An 18,817-nucleotide genomic window follows, 5' to 3' on the forward strand; every position below is an offset into this window, starting at 1 on the left:
CAATTACAATGATAAATAAATACATTGAAATAATAATACACAAAAAACGAAAGAAGAAGAAAAAAGGTTATTTAACTCACGTCCCATAAAAATGGGTCTGCAACCCAAAAATTGGGTCGGACCCAGTGTTTGGGAAACACTGCTCTAAAACATTAGTTCTCAAAGTGGGGTCCGGGGACCCCCATGGGTTCCTTGGGTTGGTACCAGGGGGTCCCCAGCTAAAGTAGTTAATATCGCGTCACAATAATTTTAACCACTTGAGCTACATTATTATACTTAAGCTATTCAAAAATAGCAGATATACAAGATCATAGCACGGCACCGAGAGCCACGCTATGAGCTTTGTATTGCTATTTTTTTGCTATCTTGAAAATGTGTGCTAATCTTTGGAGAAAAAAAAAAATATATATATATATATATATATACACACACACACACACACACAGGTATATATATATATATATATATATATATATATATATATATATATACTGTATATATATATATATTCTTTAAAGCGAACATTTTTAACTCAAATCTTTGCTTGTGGGGGTCCCTGGAACAATATTTTTGAGATGGGGGTCCGCGGCCAAATACATTTTGGAGGTCCTTGACATGAAAAAGTTTGAGAACCACTGGTCTAATAGAGCCATCAGAGAGCTCCAGTGCTGCCTGCTGGTAGTGGGGATGGGTGGGGACGTCTTTATCAAGGATTACAGCAACATCTGGACGTGGCAAAAACAGCCCGCGTCAAAATAGCTTGAGTGAACGGTGAACACAAACCACTTGTTTTGCACACACAGTCTAAACAACAGGAAATGTGTCAAGAGAAAGTGTGGTTAAGCAAGAGCAGGCATTAAATTTGGTACAAGTTAAGTTTGTGTCTGTCTGTCTGTCTGTCTGTCTGTCTGTCTGTCTGTCTGTTTTAAATGTATGAACCTTCAGAATAACACCAGGAGCATCTTTTTTCAGAGCGGTAATGTAGCCTATCGCTATCATTTATCGGACAGTGGAGCGGACTGTGAAAATATTCATGATCATCTATTCTATGTAGATGCCAGAGGCAATGAAGACAACACACACACACACACACACACACGCACACACACACACACACACCGCAAAGAATCAATTGTCCAATGCTTCATACAGCATATCGTTGTTGTCGGCCAGAAACCTCTTATCTCCAGATTTTAACTTTTTGTGTTTTTTTGTAAATGTACACGCTACTTGATCACCCTACAGCGTCACACAAGAGCATCAAAAGTAGCAGATCTACAAGCTCGAAACGCGGCGCGAAGCGACGCGTTTCAAGCTTGTAGATTTGCTACTTTTGCTCTAAAGGGAAAACGGTCATTGCGGTCATTGCTCTAAAGGGAAAAAAAACATCCTTGTATACATATTTTTTTAAAGCGACATTTGTAACTCAAATCTTTGCTTCTGGGGGGTCCCTGGAACAACATATTTTGAGATGGGGGTCGGCGTCCAAATACATATCATTTTGGGGGTCCTTGACATGAAAAAGTTTGAAAACCACAGATTTTTTTCAGAATACTGTTGGGATTTAGAAGACATTTGTAGAATCAGGTTCAGGTCTTAATGGGTTAAAGGGGTAAAAATAAGCGTTTTCAACTCACGAGAGGAGAGGCTTGCGGCAGAGCACCAGGGCGTCGTAGAGAACGCACACTCCGAAGGCGGTGATGCCCGTCTCTTTGACCAGCATGGCACAGGTACCCAGCAGCAGGCTGCCCACCAGCCACCACGGAGACACCGTGGGGGGCACGCGGTCCCCAGAGTCACACACACCCACACTCCTGTGGAGAGAGAGAGAGAGAGAGAGAGAGAGGGTTATGACAGTGGTTATCAAGCATGTATGGAGTTTGGGGGGTGTGAGGGTCTGGGGGTGGGTTGGGGTTTGGGTGTACGGGGATGGCGGTTCAGGGTTATGGGAGTAGGGGGTTATATGGAGGCAGGGGAGTTGGGGGGTAAGGGGGTGGAGGTTATGGGAGTGGGGGGGGGTACGGACTTGAGGGACTTGGGGGGTATAAGGGTATGAAGGTGGGGTAGGGTAAGGTTTGGGGGGCCATGGGGTGTGGGCTGGCAGTTGGGGGGTATGGAGGTGAGGGAGTTGGGGGGTACAGGGTATGGGGGGGGGTTATGTTGGGGGGGGGCCTGGGCCAGTAAGGGGGGGGCCTTCACGTACAGGATAGGGCCAAACGCCCGCAGGGTACATTTTTCTAGTTCAATTAATTACATATACATTATCTAACTAGATTAGTTCACTATATACATACTACTACTACTATGCTGCGTAGCCTGCGAGCTAGTTCAGGCACATACACTCTAGAGCCATGGTTCTCAAAGTGGGGTCCGGGGACCCCCAGGGGTCCTTGAGGGAGTTCCAGGGGGTCACCAGCTAAATGATGGATAGTTAGGAACCAAATGGACCCTTATGGGTCTGTAACTCCGAGAGTGTACTCTCTGAGTTAAATTAACATTGATTTTACAATAGAAATTGGGGTCCCAGAGACATAAATGCCATTAAATAGGGGTCCGTAGCCTAATGCATGTCAAACTGGGGGTCCTTGAAATTAAAATGGTTGAGAATCTCTGCTATAGAGCCATACAACTCTTCTCTTATGGGGGTCCCTGGCATATCTTTTCAAATGGGGGTCCGCGGGCTAATAAGTGTCAAGTTGGCGGTCCCTGACATGAAAAAGTTTGAGAACCACTGCTCTAGAGGTTTACACGCATTGTGCAGCTCTATGCGGGCGAAGTACTGTATGTGTCAAGCAGCTGATCAAATTGGCGGTCTAATTAAGCTCACCTGATTCTTTGTACTTCCTCTTGCTGTCAGTGATGGTGTATGCGCTTTGTTTGTGCCCACCTCCACCCCAGCACCACCATTAGGCTCTGCTTTCCCCTAAGGGTTTCGTTTTCCCCAGCGGGGGGTTTGTTATAGATGTATATCTCCCTTGTCTTAAATGGTTGTCTGCTAATGTGCTGAGCAGGGAATACTAATGTATAAGCAGAGCCTGAACGGCAAGATCAAAGATAATATTCACACTTTGTATTTACATTGTATAAATAAAATGTTCTCAAGCTATTATTGGTCTCAATCTATATGAGTTATCTAACTGAACTACTACTAATAATACATTATATACATGCATACATACATCAGTGAAAAAATCCCTCGCTCATGACTCAAAGGCCCATCCATATATGTCCATCTCACTATCAAAGGCATAGAAAAGAGTTCTGTGTGCGTGTGCGTGTGCGTGTGTGTGTGTGTGTGTGTGTGTGTGGAGGAGTCTTCTTACCTTATATAGCAGAGGAATGTCAGCAGGAACAGCAGGCAAGCCAACACATCAGCCCTGCCCACGATACCAGACACCTACATACACACAGAGAGAGAGAGAGATTATTGTGGTGACATATCTAGAGAGTACACAGAAAAGAATGGCATATGGGATGCATCAGGTTTCTAGGCTCCAACAATGTGCACAGCTTAGTTTTGCTGTTACATAAAACTGTAATGTCTTCAACATTATGGCAGGGTCAACGCTGGCTTCCTCCGCACACAATATGCACCTTATGTCTAACCTCATGTACACAGTACTGTTCAGCTGGATTATGCTACTGTAGACATTATGTATATCTTAGATTTTTGCCCGTCCCTGACATGTTTCTCTTTACTGTTTGCTCTGCCAGTCCTCCCCCCTTCTTGTGTTTTCTCTTCCTGAAAACAGCAAAACGATGGAGCTCATACAAAAACTAATTTCCCTCACTTCTTTATCCCATTAAGACCGATTCTACATTCTCAATCAGTACTTCTCACACTTTCAAGATTAAAAAAAAAAAAATCAAAAATAGCAGATGTACAATCCCACGGCGTGGCACAAAGTGACACGCTGCGAGCTTGTAGATCTGCTCCTTTAAAAACAATACTCGTATATCCTTCATAATTGAGACCTGTTGCCCTTAAAATTGAGGTCCATTATCCAGCCTTTGAGGTTTGTCGTGTCCCACAGTGCTGTGAGAGTCATTTGCCATGATGTGTGAGGTGTGTGTGTGTGTGTGTGTGTGTGTGTGTGTGTGTGTGTGTGTGTGTGTGTGTGTGTGTGTGTGTGTGTGTGTGTGTGTGTGTGTGTGTGTGTGTGTGTGTGTGTGTGTGTGTGTGTGTGTGTGTGTGTGTGTGTGTATGCCTCTCTCTCTCTCTCTCTCTCTGTGGTGAGGCAGTCAGTCAGACCGCAGCTCCAGCATGGCAGAGAGTTAGTAAACATGTCATACAGGCAGAAATAAAATGGGGGAGGGAGGGAGGGAGGGATGGATGGAGGGATGAGGATGGGTGGCAAGAAGGCAGGATGGAAGAAGAGGATGACAGATGGGAGGGAAGGAACAGAGGGAGAGACCAGAGATACAGCAGCGGATGGAGAGAGAAGGAGGGAGATAACATGAAGAGGGTGCAGGGAGACTAAGCTAACAAAGCCTCAGTTATACTCACTTGCGTGCCGGTGTTGTGCTCAGTAAATAGCAGATGTACAAGCTCACAACGCGTCACATTCGTGACGCGTTGTGAGCTTGTACATCCGCTATTTTACGGCAAGCAACACCAGCACGCAACTAAGTATAAATCAGGCTTAAGTCGTGCGGTAAGTACTGGGAGCTGATGGTGCTGCGCTCCGCCTCCACACTCAACACATGTGATGTGCTTCTGAAGTTTGGCTGCCCAGCCTAATTAGTCAACATCCTCCGCCAATTAGGATGGTCTGCCACTTAAGACGTGTTCAGAATGGCTGGTTACAACCAGCGTGGTATAACTATGAGAGTGACGACACTAGCCGATTGTATGAATGCAATGCAGAAATGCTCCTCTGTCTACAGCAGTGGTTCTCAAACTTTTTCATGTCAAGGACCCCCAAAATGATATGTATTTGGCCGCAGACCCCCATCTAAAAATATGTTGCTCCAGGGACCCCCCAGAAGCAAAGATTTGACTTACAAATGTTCGCTTTAAAAATATATATATTCAAAGATTTGCACAAATTTTCAAAATGTTTCAAAAATAGCAGATCTACAAGCTCATAGCGCGGCACTCGGTGCCGCGCTATGAGCTTGTAGATCTGCTATTTTTGAATAGCGAAAGTATAAAAGGTCATAATTATTGCGACGTTATATTAACACATTTTGCTGGGTACCCCCTGGAACCCCCCCCAAGGACCCCACTTTGAGAACCAATGGTCTACAGTATCTCAATGAGGACGTTCCAATATTTTTGGAACTACAGCCCATAGAAGGCCGCTTTGCGGCGAGATCAAAGTGTGACGCGACTTTCTCTTCCACGGCTCTGGTTACATCATGGCCCACACTCAGCAGGGGGGCAGCAGATGAGATGCAAGGTTTCCTTCACCACGTGAACCCTGGCGTCCCTATTCTGGGCATGTCACAATATGCGAACATTCGGCGAAGAGATTTGGTGTAGAGGGTAAAAAGGAAAGGGGGCCACGCATAGACCCCTGGGGGACCCCAGTATAGGATAATTCCTTTTAACAGGTCGTTCATGAAAGTCCTTGCGGTCTTGTTTCCAATGAGAACCTGTGAGCAATTAGGGGTTAAGAGTCTTGCTCAGGGACAAATTTCATTTCATCGACACATATGCTGATCTGGCCTGGAATCGAACCGGGGGCAACCAGGGCCTTTGGCTCCCTAGGCAGGTTCACTAACCATTCAGCTATGGCCGCCCAGTCAACAAAGTATATGCAGTAGGGTTGAAGTAGTTATGGGAATGCAACATTTAGACTAGGGCTGTGAATCTTCTGCTATCTCACGATTCCATTCCGATTCTTGGGGTCACGATTCCGATTTTTTTCGATTTTTTTCAAAACAAACAATTTTCGATTCAAAAGCGATTTTTTTCCGATTCAAACGATTCTCGATTCAAAACGATTCTCGATTCAAAACATAGGATTTCAGGATCTACTCCAATCTGCTGGCATGAGAACAGAGTACATTTATGTAGCTTTTATAATTGTAAAGGTTTTATCAACTGATAATAATGTAAACACACAAAGGTAAATCCAAGATCCTCCCCCCTTTTTATTTATCGATTTTTTTTTAAAATGAGAATCGATTCTGAATCGTCCAACAGTAGAATCGCGATTCGTATTCGAATCGATTTTTTCCAACACCCCTAATTTAGACCCGCGGTGCCGGAGTGTGCCGCTGCTGATCGTGACACCTGGACGGTACAGCCATCATAGAACACACTGTTAAAGGACGGAAGGGGAAGTCAACATCGGATCTGACGCCAAACCATGAAGTAATGTTCAGTCACACGACGGCGTCACACGTCAAAATATATTGACGGCCCAAGTATGAATCAGGCTCTCCTACACTATTCCTCTGCTTAAAGAAAGTAACTGGTTTACTGTTGCCTGTATGCTTAGAATAATAACTATTGTGTGTGTGTGTGTGTGTGTGTGTGTGTGTGTGTGTGTGTGTGTGTGTGTGTGTGTGTGTGTGTGTGTGTGTGTGTGTGTGTGTGTGTGTGTGTGTGTGTGTGTGCGTTTAAGAGCTCATTAGCGATTGGTGGAGGATTCAAACACTTAAATTGTATTCATGCAGAGAGAGAAAGAGAAAGAGAGAAGACTCTCCCCTGTCTTTCATCCTCTCTCGTCCCCTCCCCTCACTTCCTTTCATCTTCTCCCTCAACATCACTCCATCCTGCTCTCCGTCTGTCTACCTCTATTTTCAACATCACTCCATCCGGCTCTCCGTCTAAAGATGGGCAATTAACCGAAAGTATATCAAAACCAATATTTAGAACCAATAATTGACTTATGGTAAATGGTATTTATATAGTGCCTTTTATCCAAAGCGCTTTACAATGTGCATTACATTCACACACCGATGGTGGAGGCAAACATGCAAGGCACCAACCTGCTCATCAGGAGCAGTTAGGTTCAGTGTCTTGCTCAAGGACACTTTGACAGTAACGCAGTGGGAGCCCGGGATTAAACCGCGGGAACCTTCCAATTCCCAAGCGGACGCTCTACCTCCTGAGCCACGGTCGCCCCTTCATCTTTTGATCATGGTTTTCGTATATATCAACGAATCGACATGAAACAATTCTAATAGATTCTTTGTTATCGACTAAATTGATTAGTCTGATTTACACTTAACCCTGCGTTATACATTGTTGTACACGGTGTATAACAATTGTGAAAAGAGCAGATCTACGAGCTCACAACAGACGCACTGTGAGCTTGTAGATCTGCTATTTCTTTCCTTTTTAATAATTGTTCATTCATTGTAAATCGAGGCAAAAGTCATATCGCCCTGTGGGTGACGAAGCATCATTATAAAGCCCCCGCAAACTCACAGACAAGCACACACCATAACCACTTAAATAAAAATGCAAGTAATTCCTCTTATCTGGCACAAAGATCAAACAGCGTGTGTGTGTGTGTGTGTGTGTGTGTGTGTGTGTGTGTGTGTGTGTGTGTGTGTGTGTGTGTGTGTGTGTGTGTGTGTGCGTGCTCGCACACGTGCGTGTTTTCCAGAAGGTTGTGCGCCCCACCCCTTCAGGGCAGCAGCTGCTTCCAATAAGAATGCTCTCGCAGACACACCCTCTGCCCCTGGATCTGCCAAACAGGACATTTGGCTCTGATTTATGTGTGTGCACGTGCGTATGCGCGCGTCTGGCTTTTCTCTGAGAGGCCAAGACATCCAATAGGCCTATGATCACAATCGCTCGCCCACAGACAATTACCACACACGCACGTTTTTGTGTTTTTTTTTCGTAAATTAACGCCCTACTTGATCATACAACAGCGTCACACGAAAGCATCAAAAGCAGCAGATCCGCAAGCTCGAAACGCAGTGCGTTTTTAGCTATTTTATATTTTGGCTATCAAAACATAGCCAATCTACAATCTTGCATTGTGAGTTGGTGTCCCTGCTCTTCTATAGAGGATATGCGCATGCTTAAAGTGAATGGCACATCGAGTGGCAAAGCGAGTGGCAAAGCAACATGCAAAGTGAGTTTAACATTGTTTAATGTTGTTTAATGCAATCAGATATGACTTTTCTGTTTGGATGCATGGGCTGTCAAGGCCAGAAAGTATTTTTTTGACACTCAGTAGGCATTCCTGCATAACTTCCTGGTTTGATGATGATGTCACACGCATATCCTCTATTGAGACATTTAGATTCTGTGTCTAGGTTAGACAAAAAATTTGACCTGAAGGTAAAAATGTGATTTCTCCCCAGAGCAAGCAGGCAGGCTCTATCAGCTCAGTGGTACAAAATAATATGTCAGCACTTGCGCAGGAGACCTGGGTTCAAATCTAGAGGGTAGAACAGTAAAGTTACATACTGTCGTGCAGCTTTAAGTGAAAAAACAACAGAGCACTTCTTCCACCACTGGTATGGACCTGCCTCTCACTAACATGCACCAGAGAGCATTATTATTGGCCACTGTGCTCCACAACAAGAGGTGTTCAATAATAACAGGCTCTGTGGTCATAATGGATCATAATAATCTACCTCCAGCCCAGTCGCTGTTATAGTAATAAAAATTTTAGTCTCTCTCTCTCTCGCTCTCTCTCTGTCTCTCAAATTGTATGTTATTCTCAGGATTGGGAGGGGGGGGGGTTGTTATGTGGATGCAGTTATTATTTAGTCACAAGCTCTTGTTCTTAGTGACAAGCTCATCATACTATAATTCTAGTAACCTCTGTAGTGGTGGTGAGTACGTGAGTGAAGACACCCGGTTCTCCTCACTGGCTGGACCAATTGCTCTGATTTTGCACACAGCCATTGACCATTACCATCTGAACGCAACTGTGAAGCCCGTTTTTCAATTTCATCAAATCTCAGCTTCTTATTCGCGTTTTTCTGTCAAACACTGTCGCCATGGTTACGGGCCTGCCCAGGTATGGGACGAACTGCCTCCCGGGTTGCCAGATCATGTGCGCATATCTCCCCACGGATGCGCTGCGCCGACGGGTATGGTCTAGTGTTAATAATTTTCATTGGTTCAATATTCATAAAAAACACAGAAACACTCGAAAGTTTAAAAAAAGATCCAAATAGCTACAAGGTCACAACGTGTCAACGCATCGCATTGAAAAAGAAAAAACGGAAGTATGGAGATACAAGTTTTCTGCCGACAGCGGCGATAAAACGCCAATTACATAATAGAGCAGGAATTCCATACCAACACACAGCTGCACAGCCTCCCCTCCCTCTAAACCTCAACTCAACGGGAGAAAGATGAAAAACACCCTCAAATGCGCGCACACACACACACACACACACACACACACGTATGTATAACTATACTTATGAGGACATCCACATTTTAGAATGCCGATTTTATGAATGTCATTTAAAAATTCTTTGGCCATTGTCAACCCTAACCGGAGAGCCGGAAATAGCCGATCTACAAGCTCACAATCGGCTATTTTTGGTGCACGACACGGGCACAGAACTAAGAAATCAGGCATAACCCCAATCCTAACCTTTAAATGTGTGATCCTAACCCCAACCTGAGTATTTTCCTAATTGTAAACCCATCTCCACACACACACACACACACACACACACACACGATGAGTTTTGCAAGCAGCCTCTCACCTAAGGCAAATTCTTGGATGACTTGTTTAGTATTCCCACAGCGCTGGCTTGTCCTAGCCTTCAATGACAGCTCAAACACCCAGGGAACACTTTATTGTGTGCAGTGTGCGTGTGCGTGTGTGTGTGTGCGTGCGCGCGCGCGCGCTGAGTACACACACACACACACACACACACACACACACACACACACACACACACACACACTACAAGTATAGTAGAATTCGAGAAATGGACCCCGTGAGGACAATTTTCCTGGTCATCATAAGAGAAATGCTTGTTTAATGGTTAGAAGTTCTCTTTTTTTTAAAGTTAGGCTTACAAGGAAAATAGACAATGTACAAGCTCACAACGCGTTGCAGCGTGACTCATTTGTGAGCTTGCATATCAGCTATTTTTGGCTTTAGAGTTATGGTTAAAAAAATGGTAAAAAAGAAAATGCCACACATAAAACTATCGTCCTAAAATGTTGATGTCCTCACAAGTATAGTAATACAAACGTTTGTGTGCCCACGCGTGCATGTGTGCATGTGTGCATGCGTGCGTGCGTGCATGTGTGCATGTGTGGCTGTGCGCAACCAGAAGGGCACACATATGGTTGGTGCGATCCACACACATGGCCAGCGCTCTGTCGTCAAGCCTCCACAGAGAGGAGTAGAGAGAGAAAGGGATGAATAGAGGCTTTTCAGGCCTGAAACAGGAGCCTCCATTCACTGATTACAGACAGAAGGCAGTGCTACAGCAACTCCATACGGAACACAGAGACAGAGAGAGACAGAGAGAGACAGAGAGAGAGAGACGGAGAGACAGAGAGAGACAGAGAGAGAGAGAGAGAGAGAGACACACACACACACAGAGAGAGACAGAGAGAGACAGAGAGAGATAGAGAGACAGAGAATTAGAATCTTTACTTATGTAAAAGTACCAATACTGCAATATAGAATTACTCTGTTACAAGTAAAAGTCCAGAATTCAAAATGTACTTGAGTAAAAGTACAAAAGTATTAGCATCAAAATGTACTTAAAGTACCAAAAGTAAAAGTACTAAATGTTTGAAAATAGCAGATCGCGACGCGTTGTGAGCTTGCAGATCGGCTATTTTCAAATAGCTGATGTATAAAATAGGGCTGAAGCGGTTAATGTATGTTTCATAATATCATAATTTATATATGAAAAGTAACTAGTAACTAAAGTTTTCAAATAATTGTAGTGGAGTAAAAGTACAATATTTTCCTCTGAGATGTAGTGGAGTAGAAGTAAAAGTATTGGAAATTGGAAAAACTCAAGTAAAGTACAAATACCTCAAAACTGTACTTAAGTACAGTACTTAAGTAAATGTACTTAGTTACTTTCCACCTCTGAGAGAGAGACAGAGAGAGACAGAGAGAGAGAGACAGAGAGACAGAGAGAGACAGAGAGAGACAGAGAGAGGCAGTTTCTATAGTGCAGTTGCTTATTCAGGCTTGCTGTTTCCTAATGTTGTTTAAACCAGTGGCTCTCAAACATTTTCACGCCAAGGACCCCCAAATGAATATGCATTTGTCCGCAGACCCCACCCCCCCATCTGAAAATATGTTGTGCCAGAGAACCCCCATACAAGATTGTGGATTTGAAAATATTCCACAATTCACTTTTCTTTCACGATTTGTCTTTCAAAATAGCAGATCTACAAGCTCACGCGACGCGTTCTGAGCTTGTAGATTGGCTATTTTCAAATAGCCGATCGATACATATAGGTTTAAAGTGGTCCTGTGGCCTATAGTCGCTTCTTTTGGGCTTGTCTTCATAGACCTGGTTGCTTATTTCTCTCGCAAAATCAGGCAACCCTGTACACAGAGAGAGACAGAGACAGAGAGACAGAGAGAGAGGAGCGGATCAGTGACTGGGCCCTGTCAAGAGACAGAGGTCTGCATGGGACTCAGAAAACAGAGCCGAGTGTCAGTGGGTTTCCCGGGTGGTTTTTGGAGATTGAAACCGTACATCGCCACTGTCGGGCAGAAACCTCGTATCTCCATATTTCAATATTTCGTATTAACCCTTTAAGGCCGGGAAGGGAACGCATGTGTGTCATTTTAAGATTTCTTTGGGCTATTCAAAAATAGCAGATATACAAGCTCATAGCGCGGCACAAATTTGTGCAAATCATTTTTAACTCAAATCTTTGCTTCTGGGGGTCCCTGGAACAAAGTATTTTTAGATGGGAGGGGGTCCGCGGACAAATACATATTATTTTGGGGGTCCTTGACATGAAAAAGGTTTGAAAACCATTGAAAATATAGCAACATAAATTTAAAAAAGGCCAGGTTTGGCGAGAACATAGTGGTGCACAAAAACGCTTTTTTAGTGGGTTAAAAGTGTTAATCAGAGCGAACTGGACACAGAGCCAAGGAAAAGCAATGCCATTTTCAAGGTGTCTAAGCATAGAAGATAAGAGTTTGCGGGCAGAATCTTCAGGTGGTTAACGTGTGTTGTGCCTGTGTGTGTGTGTGTGTGTGTGTGTGTGTGTGTGTGTGTGTGTGTGTGTGTGTGTGTGTGGGTGTGTGTGTGTGTGGCGTACACAAGTCTGTGCCTGTGTGCACCTCAACCCCATCTCATTCCACATGGAGATATAAGTGAAACCAGCTCCGTCTGCACGGGCTTAATGACTGAACCTGTTTCTATTTAGGTGGGATCATCGGGCTCTCAATGTGTGTGATTGTGGGTGCAGCACACGTGTGTGCATGTGGACATTATGCAGTCTTGTGCATGCACGCCTTTGTGTGTTTGTGTATCTCTGTGCATGTGGTAAGTGCGTGTGCGTGTGTCTGTGAGAGAGAGAGTGCAGTGCAGAGAACTAGCCTGTCAAAGAGGTGCCACAATCCAGCTATTCAATCTCTCTCCCCATCAAACTGACTCCAGGCTTCTCTCTGCATAACTGACTGACAGACTGACTTATTGACTGACTGACTGACTGACTGACAGACTAACTAGTAGATGAACATGAAAGCAAAGCTACGCTCTGCAGGCCTCCACTACACCCGTACAGTATGTCACCCTCTGTTTCTCTACCTTCCATTGGGAACACCTCGTTTCTCTCTCACTCTAAGTCTAAATAAAAACAAATGTATAACCACTTTTTGTACCATTTATAACCATTTCTTTTGTGAGGACCAGGAAAATGGTCCTTACAATGTCTAAGCACACACACACACACACACAGCTCACTCTCCCTCCCTCTCCTCCCTCTCTCTCACCCAGGCCAACACTCCGAGCATCCCAGACTCTTCTCCCCCTGGCTCCCAAGCTGCAGAATTAGTCACACACACACACACACACACACACACACACTCTATCTCCCCTTTCTTCTCCCTCCCTCCCTATCCAATCCAACCTCTTCCGATCGCTTTTGCAGAGCCTGTGAGCGTGAGAGCTCCTTTATTCTCGCTTCACCTGTTGGAGGGAATAACAATGTTCTCTTTGCTGCGGCGGTACAGAAAATGTCTCTCAACTCGCACAACTCGCCCTGTAACTTTTGAGAGCCTTTCCCACAAAAGGCAGGTAATGGGGAAAAAAGCGTAGTTGCCCTCTGGGAATCCAAGCGAGGTGCACAATTTTCACAGCGTCAAGAGAGGCTGGTATGAGAACCACAGCGAGGCTGTAGACAGTAGTGGAAGAACTACTTAGATTTTATTTTTTACTCAAAGCTGCACTATGTAACTTTTCTCTTCTACCCCTGATTTGAACCCGTTTTCCTGCGCAAGTCCTGTTTCTTTTTCACCATTGAGCTAATAGAGCCTGCCTGCTTACTCAGATATGAATAAATGTAATCTTGACCATTAGGTCAAAATTCGTGTCAGATCCTGTGTCTATGGTTACGGCTGAGTCATAGTGACGATGTGGTCCCCCCCCCCCCGCCCGCCGGCCAGCCAGTCCTCCCTTAGGCCAATTGTAATGTAAGATGTGTTGGTATCCAGTGTGTGCGCTACTCACAGCCTCGGTGTGGATGGGGTGCACGGAGAACAGGAGCGCCGTGAGGAAGGCGAGACGTGAGTCGTGGAACACGCAGCGCTCACACGTGTGCATGAACAGGCAGGTCACGGCCGAGTGCAGACACACGTTCACCACATGGAAGTACAACGGAGTCATACCGCCTAGAAGGATGTTCAACCTGAGAGAGAGATAGAGAGATAGAGAGAGATAGAGATAGTGAGGTTTAATACCAAGTGAATGCAAAACATTGAATTATTGCTGCCATTTGTTTCAAAGGTTTATCCCAAGCTATCCTTTCCTCTTATGGTTTAAGGTAACACAGCTTTGTTTACACATTTAGTTATTCCCTTTTAACTCTCTCAGTGCCAATGAAATAAAAAAATATGTTCATACTGTGCCAGCATTTTTTTATTTATTTTTTTAAAGTAAAAAAAAAGTGCTTAGGAAGCGAGATACAGACTTTTTCAGTTATAAGTTAAACAAGAAGGAGTGATTTTTTTTTTTTATCTCAGGATTTTTAGTTCTGGCACTGAGGGCATTCAGAAAAAACTCGGGATAACTCGTGGCTTGGCATTGAGAGAGTTAATTGTACAAACATTATTTTGTTTGGATTGTTTTGTTGCACTTTTGCATTGGCAATGTAAACGTACGTTTTCTCATGCCAATAAAGCCTGTTTGAATTGAAATTGAGAGAGAGAGAGAGATAGAGAGAGAGAGATTCAGGGACTCAGTAATGAGATTAGAATTTGCATTATGCCATTGCTAGTGGAAAGCATGCAGTGGAAAAGTGCCATAATACCCGAGGTGGTTTTAACTATGTGAAAACTTAGATTTTTTTACTTTTCCTGTTGCACGAAGTTGGAACTGGTCTATTAAACAGCATCTTAAGAACTTGTTTTTGCTCTGCCTCGTGGTGGCTTGTTATGCACACACCTGCATATGATGCCAAAGTTGACATGCACACACCTGCATATTATGCTAATGTTATAAACCTCATGTACTGTACATACCTGCTATCAGATACGACATTTATGTATATATCCTTTTTTTGTTTCTCTCCCGCGTTTCTCTTTTGCTCTCTCTCTACCTCTATTGTCTCTCTTCTCACGGAATAGTACAAAATGATTAGCCTCGCGTAGCCAGACTATATCACTGCGTGGATATGAGTCTGGTGCTTCCATGAGGACGTTTTTTTTCCCAAGGGGCGGGTTCAAAACAATGGCCCTCGACGCAATTGGTTAGACCTACAACCAACTATCAATTACAGTCTCCCATATTCGAATACTGGGCCCTGATTGGTCACCCACGTCTTCTGGAGCAGGAAATGGATTCTCTATGGAGCGGTGCCAGACCAAATCGCAGAGTGCAATTTTTTTTTGCACTCGCAGATTTGTCTGGTCCCAGGCTACAAATGATGGAGTGTGCACGAAAACAATAATTTCACTTCATTACACCTGTAAATATGTGATGTGACTATGAAGATTATTCTGATTCATACGCATACTTCCCATTACATAGAAGTACAGAGTAGTGTACTGACAGACAGGGAGACAGTAGATAATAACCTACCATCATAACTTCACGTAAACCAAGCCTACAAGAGTTAAAGGTTCATTCTTTTTCCAAAATGTCACTTCACAATAGGCCTGCAACTATCGATTATTCTATCCATTACTTTTTTGATTAATCAAATAATCTGGAAAAGCGTTTTTTATATTGATGAATCAACGTGAAATAATTCAAATAGATTTTCCCTAAATAGACTAAAAGTCGATTAACCACTTAAGCCCTGTTTTATACCTTTCAATACAACTTTGAAATAGAGCTTTGTATAAGTAACCTCTGAGCCTTCTGATAAGCTATCTTCAATATTTTTTCTATTCTATTGTTGCCTATAATGACAAGAAGAAAGAAAAGGGAAAAAAAGGAAAAAATGCCCCCCCCCCCCAATGTATTACAATTAAATTGATTAGTTTGATTAACTGTTGCATCCCTACCTCACAACACCACTGTCAACTTGGCTTGTAAAATGCCGTTACATTCTGCGGAACATGGCAATTGTACTAACCTACTGCAGTGTCTGAATTTCAAATGAAACAGCCTGCTTGCTACACTGAACATTGGATTCAAATCACACCCTGCTTCAGCTCTATCAATATGTAATTCCTTGTGAGGAATAGAGGTCTGATATATAATTTAATTAAATATATCATAGTCAATGTACATTGTCACAATCACTTTAGACCGACGCGAGAATTTAAATCCTATCTCATCATAATAAGCCATAGTGAGCCATCGATTCAGATTCTATTACACATTCACTGCCTTTAGATTATAATTGCCTTGCCTTAATTGTGTTGAATCCACCATTCTCATCTCATTGTAAAAACCCACCACCAGCCAATAATGGCAGATTCAATTACATAGCCGCTCTAAAAATCCAGTCTCCTCTTCCTTTATCAAACTACTACAGTATATTAATATGAAATGCCCTGCTCTGAAAAATCCATCTCTTTGAAGATCAAAGGCTTTGCAGACCAGAACAAATATCACAAGTTTAACAGAACCGGCTTTGGATAAAAACAGCACATTGCAGATTTTACATTAAAGGGATCAGCTTCTTTTTAATAATTATGTTTATCATACTGCACAATGCACATCCCAAGATTCCTGTGATCGTATCTGGAAACAATTTTTAAATTACTGAGAGATGTCCACTGGAAGCTTCTTAGCATTTCGTAACAATACTAATGGGAATGAATGGATTGATTTATGCTAGCCAGTATCTACTAGCTGACCACAGTCATTTTCCATTATTTGACAAGAACACTGGGGATGTGCGGTATCACAGAAAACGGAACTATCCCATTATGAATGGCATATCTCTGATAATAATTAGAACTCCATGTCTTTGAAGGTAATTTGGTGATAATGTAACTGAAAGCCACCATCTTATTTATTACATCAAGAAGAATGTTCTGTCCTTTCCTGTCCCTTGTCCATTGTGTTCTACCCTGTTCTGTTCCACTCATAATTCAGCTGATAAAGAATATGAAGGCTTGAAGAGAAAGCACGTTTACCCTCAAGATTATAATACAGATCTGCCCTTACAGCCGATAAGTCACCCTGGTATTTAAAGTTGAGCTTAAACATTAGTTTTTAAACACTTTTAGACCACATCCTCAGTCATATGATTTCTTCCTATAAAACAAAATATGACGTGTGCTTACATCGGCACAAGTGGGGATTCTCTTGTCAACAAAAACACTTGACAGAAGTGGCCGCTGCTGAATCAGAACGTGTGAGCGTCCAGTTCTAAGATAACCTCTCACTGCGTCCACCTTCCGCCACATTTCTGAATGTTGAACTGGCATTGACTCATTACATATATAGACAGATCGCTAGGGTGAGTCATCCCAACCTGGGGGGGGACGTTCCTCTGGTACATAAGACTGTTTTGACAGTGCAGCAGGCGAGTGGAGCTGGGCTTTGTGTCACTGCTCAGCCGCATGTCCCTGGAGACACGGCGTCCTCTGATGTGGCGCCGGTAGAGGAGGTGGAGGGGAACTGACAAGTGAGATGACACAGCACTCTTGTCCCCTCTCTCTCTCTCTCTCTCTCTCTCTCACTCCGCACAAGCAGCAGGAGTGGAGCGGTACACCCTACATTGGGGTCTATCCTGGTATAGCCAGCCCCACCGCTAATTATTCCAGAGGCGGCTGTATCAGCAAGTATAAGGACTGTGCCGCCCCGCCGACGGAGTACATTTTTCTCCCGAACACCCTGCAACGTAAGGTGTTGTCTCGACTCGGTGCATTACATTATACACTGGACTGAAAATAGCATCACCTTTTGGGTCATATTGGAGAATCTCTCAAGGGAATATGATGGGGGGGGGGGGGGGGGGTGTAGAGCAGTTGTTCGGAACCAAGGTTCAGAACCAAGGTTCAGAACAATTAATAATTGGCAAAACACTACAATTTTAATGATAATATAACATAAAGAAATATATTAAAAAATATGAATAAATAAAAATGTCATGCCATTTCTTCTTTAAAACCTTGAAAGGCGAGTACTCTTTGTGATAGTGCTAAATGGGAACTTGCAGTATACTACGTTCGTTCCATTGATCGAAGCCAGAACACAATCAATTGATCGTAACATGCTCTGAAAATGCACGTGGCCCACCCATCTGACCACTTAACAGATTCAAGTACACAATTGCTCCTTTCTTAGATTAACTTTGTGCCGTTTTAAAATGTTATGCTTTGTATGGGCATGTTAATGTGTGAACCAAAACATGCATCATTATCGGTCCTCAGGCATTAAGACGATGCCATTTTAAATCTGATGGTGGTTATTTGCAGAAGACATTATTTTCCCAGTAGGCACATGTGTCACAAGGTCACAAGGGTGGGCAGCGAACGCTTTTGCAATTTTCAAGTGGGCCCTGATTTAAAAAAGGTTGAGAACCACTGAGGTACAGTGAATGCTAAGACAATCTGGAGATGTATTATTCAGCCACCGAGCCTACCAGGTACAATGTCACCATTAGAGCCTGACTGATATATCGTTTTGGCCGATACATCAGCAATTATTTGACGGTGATCGGTATCGGCAATCATGCAGCCGTTGTGTCCTGATTTCTAACAACTTTCAACTTGCCGTCCCTATTTTGGGCACGTCATTTTTGGCGAAAATGGTCCAACGTTTTCAAAATGTTTAAAATAGCAGATCAGATCTACAAGCTCACAGCGCATCATGTTGCGATGTGCTGTGAGCTTGTAGATCTGCAATTTCTTCTTTTTTCTTTTTTTTTTTACAAATTTGGAATAGGGTTTAAGTGTTCAAATAAAATACATTCTAGTTCAATGGTCTCAAACAGATTTTAATTGTTTTTAAACTCAGGCGTTGACTAGCCTGGTAAAGCCCATCCCTCCGGAAAATCTATTTTCCATTTGATTTCAGGAAATTGCCATTGTTTCTGTGGGCAGTTAAACTTTTTACTTTCGGTTTTAAAACACTCTCAAACTTCTTTTTTGAGGCACGGAATTTACTTTAAAGATATCGTTTGGATAGAATTTAGTTGTTTAACTTCATATATGTGGTCAATTAATCATGACAGAGCCTATTTAAAAATACAAATTTAGAGAACCGGCAGGGGGCGGGCAGTGACACGCATGTATCCGAATATGGCAACCTATTTTGG

At 43.3% G+C, this 18,817-nt stretch overlaps 1 protein-coding gene across 2 annotated transcripts in view; it reads right to left on the reverse strand.

The window, feature by feature from the left end:
* Nucleotides 1-18,817, reverse strand: part of tmtc1 (transmembrane O-mannosyltransferase targeting cadherins 1) — a 107,439-nt gene that overhangs the window by 81,732 nt on the left and 6,890 nt on the right. For both annotated transcript variants that reach the window (XM_084049611.1, XM_084049610.1), the window contains exons 2-4: nucleotides 13,609-13,786; nucleotides 3,324-3,397; nucleotides 1,638-1,814 (exon numbers count right to left, since the gene is read on the reverse strand). In XM_084049611.1, coding sequence (XP_083905737.1) covers nucleotides 1,638-1,814; nucleotides 3,324-3,397; nucleotides 13,609-13,786 — 429 coding nt within the window. The remainder of the gene's footprint in view (nucleotides 1-1,637; nucleotides 1,815-3,323; nucleotides 3,398-13,608; nucleotides 13,787-18,817) is intronic.

This window comes from Gymnoscopelus microlampas (genome assembly GCF_963454915.1).
Source record: "Gymnoscopelus microlampas genome assembly, chromosome: 23".
Classification (NCBI taxonomy): Eukaryota; Metazoa; Chordata; class Actinopteri; order Myctophiformes; family Myctophidae; genus Gymnoscopelus; species Gymnoscopelus microlampas.